The following is a 3,269-nucleotide window of genomic DNA, read 5'->3' as shown; positions in this document are numbered from 1 at the left end:
TTCATCCCGCCCAAAATTAATTTTTTGTATTGAAATATTTTTTCACCAACAGTTCACGTTCATGATTTTCAGTGACGCATTTATCCTCTAATATTATGGTTTGGTGGTTGTCAGAAGGCATATTTCCATTACCATCTTAAATNTTTTTATATATTAAGACTAGCAGACCCGGCGAACTTCATCCCGCCCAAAATTAATTTTTTGTGTTGAAATATTTTTTCACCAACAGTTCACGTTCATGATTTTCAGTGACGCATTTATCCTCTAATATTATGGTTTGGTGGTTGTCAGAAGGCATATTTCCATTACCATCTTAAATAACCTTGCAAAAGTGTATATGCATAGAAAGATACGTAATACGATATAAAATAGCCGCAATTTTATGTAAGAGTATGGGATTGATTTAATATATCTCCATACCATGCGCGAGTACAATGAACACTTGCAGATATAAAGTGTGAAAAAATTGGTTTATATAGGAGGTTCCATGCACCCTTCACTTAGCGGTATGAAACATACTTTACAACCTATTATCATACCTACCAAATATACACAAAAAAGGAGGAGTTCGACCACAAAAACCGAGATACGATATCTTTATATATTAGACTTTTCATACAAATATACTAAAAAATCTAAAAAAAAAAAATATTTTAGGAATCACCGAATTATAGAGGTATGCAGTATGAAAAAGTCGGTTTGTATTGAAGGTGCCACGCCCTCTTTTCCAATAACGGAAATTTTTCTCAGTAGAGAACGAATGGTAAACAATGTTTTTCGATTTGTTTTCCGGCGCAAAAACAAACAACGAAGACGGTTTGCCAACACGCAAACAGGCAACGTACAGCTGACCGTGCGAAAAACAGGGATATTCGAGATTAATCCCACAGACTTCCAACGATTGGACCTGCGATTTATTGATTGTTATCGCAAGAGCCAATCGAACTCGAGTTGAATCCGCTTGAATTGGTATGGAAGATCAGTTGGAATATTCGGAATTCGTGGAATAAGGACTTCCTTTCCTTTAAATTTTCCCTTGATGATCGACGCTTGAATCACATTGTTCATCAGTTTCTTGACGGACAACCGCGTACCATTGCACAATTTCGGGTGATGCAGATTCCGCAACATGATTATGATCGATCCCACCTTCAGCAGTAAATTATGCGGCGGAGTTCCTGGCACATCAAGCGAGTTCAAAAATTCCGTCGGATAATTGGTCGCTTCATCCTCGTCACTCACGCTGTCAACGGATTTGAACGAGTGCAGTTCTCCAGCGATTTGACTTTGAATAACAAAATTCAAGCTATGACATCCTTATTCTTTGCTGCTAGTATTGCCTGTTCACTAATCCAATCGAGATTTTTATAATTTTGTGCAATGTCGGGGAACACTTTGGTGATGAGTTCCTCCTTCGACCATATGAACTCACAAAAATTTGCCGGGAACGATATCAATCCAGTCGGAACATCAACAGGAATTTGGCCATTGCCAAGCGCTAGCAGTTGCCTCGAGAATTCAGCATTCATTGTTCGGTCAACTGCCTCCAAAGCTTGTAGTTATATGCGCCATCGTGCATTCATCCCAAATGATGATTTTGCATTTTCGCGGTCGCCGAATTCTTGGTTATCGTGCACGTTGGCTGGTCAACCGTGAGAAGATTCTTCGACAGCTTAAAAGCAGAATGTGCAGTTCGACCGCTTTCCAACAAAGTGGCAGCAATGCCAGAGAATGCAACAGCCAACACAATTTGATATGTTGACCGGATTGTTGCCAGAATCAACGAAGTGACAAATGACTTGTCTGTTCCACCGGGAGCAACGAAAAAGTTGTTACGTGGATGCATTTTTCGGTGAAGGCGAGGTGTTTGAGCTGGATTATTGGATTTGTTCCGAGTTTTGCGATTTTAGTTTTTTTTTTGCTTTAGAAGTTACTTTGTATTTCCCCTCTTTCTTTCACAACCTTACTTTTTCACTGCACTTAGCATAACTAGGCATGACTAGAAACTTTTTTGTTGATGGGGGTGTAGGTAAGGTGGGTGGTAACCATCCACGCATCCGACGAGCTATCTAGGGTCCGCCAGCATGCCTATGCGCCACCTCGCCTTCACCGAACAATGCATCCACGTAACAAAGTAAATACCTCCCGTTCCATCGTCCACAACTTTCATCAGCGAATCGTACACGTTCGGCATTCAACAGCGTCTTGATCATAATCTTTCTCCCATTGCAATTCGCGATTGAATGCATCGTGCAGCTAACGATTTGGCGCTAGAATTCCCAATGTCGACAGCAGACTGCCGCAGATGAGCACGCACATGTCCTCGATCAAAACTAATGCTTCGTTGCGAATCTCGTTGTTAATTTCGAGATCAAAATTCGAAGTTGTCGTGCGAACTTTGTGCAAAATGTCGTCCGTCATCTCGTCCTTGTATTTGTCGAACAATGCCGTCGGGTTCGACGGATGACATGTAGCTATGATGATCGCAAACAATGTACGAATTTGATTGGCTGGCGCAGAAACAGTTGCATCGGCGAGCGTTGAGTCCAAATGTGTATCGTTTTCGAGCGAATTCAAACGTTGGCAAGCCTCCCGAAAAGTGGCGCACAGCACATCATCCACAGTACGCAGGGAATCGAACAATGTAGGGCCTCTAATGTTCACCAAATGCAAGCGAAGATAGAAGCATTCGTCTTGGCGTGGATGAACTGTGTATATTCGTCCGAGGGCATCAGTCGAACAGACATCAATGAAGCCAGCAACAGCATCACCTTTCTTTCGGCATTGAAACTTCTTCGATGCAGCGTTCCATGTATAATAGCGTGGCATTTCCGAATAGATTAAAGTCCTTGCGAACGGATCGCTTTCGAATCTCGAAAAGAAATTTGTCAATGTTGTCGCAAGTGGTCGTTCTGCTCTTTGCGCTGCATTTGCGTTCGCAAAGTAGACACGCTGGCCGTTCTCCAAATGAACTGCCAAATGTACGACAGCCGGGTAACGTTCATGCCTCGGATATGAAAACAGCCGCCAAATTGCCTCGTTACTACTTACGTAACGTCCAAGTTGAAATTTCGTCACCTCGTCGTTTGCATTCCGATCGGCAATGCCAAACACGAAATTGAACGGCGTTCATATGAAGCTAACTCAATTTCCAATTTTTATTCTGCGTGACATTTAGATTTGACGTTTCGCTCAATGAAATAAAATGCAAACGCACGCAAGCCAATTTCGGGTGACGCAAAAAAACGAATTCGACGGCATGCATATAA

General features: G+C 42.0%; 1 protein-coding gene across 1 annotated transcript; it reads right to left on the bottom strand.

Moving 5' to 3' along the window:
• Nucleotides 1-2,256: 2,256 nt before the first annotated feature.
• Nucleotides 2,257-2,829, bottom strand: LOC108367324 (uncharacterized). The gene has a single exon (XM_017621917.1). The coding sequence runs from the start codon at nucleotides 2,827-2,829 to the stop codon at nucleotides 2,257-2,259; it is 573 nt and encodes a 190-aa protein (XP_017477406.1).
• Nucleotides 2,830-3,269: the final 440 nt, after the last annotated feature.

This window comes from Rhagoletis zephyria, unplaced genomic scaffold, assembly GCF_001687245.7.
Source record: "Rhagoletis zephyria isolate East Lansing unplaced genomic scaffold, Rhagoletis_zephyria_1.1 Rzeph_scaffold_02641, whole genome shotgun sequence".
Classification (NCBI taxonomy): Eukaryota; Metazoa; Arthropoda; class Insecta; order Diptera; family Tephritidae; genus Rhagoletis; species Rhagoletis zephyria.
The sequence above is the reverse complement of the archived record's forward strand: the minus strand, read 5'-3'. Positions and strand labels throughout refer to the sequence as shown.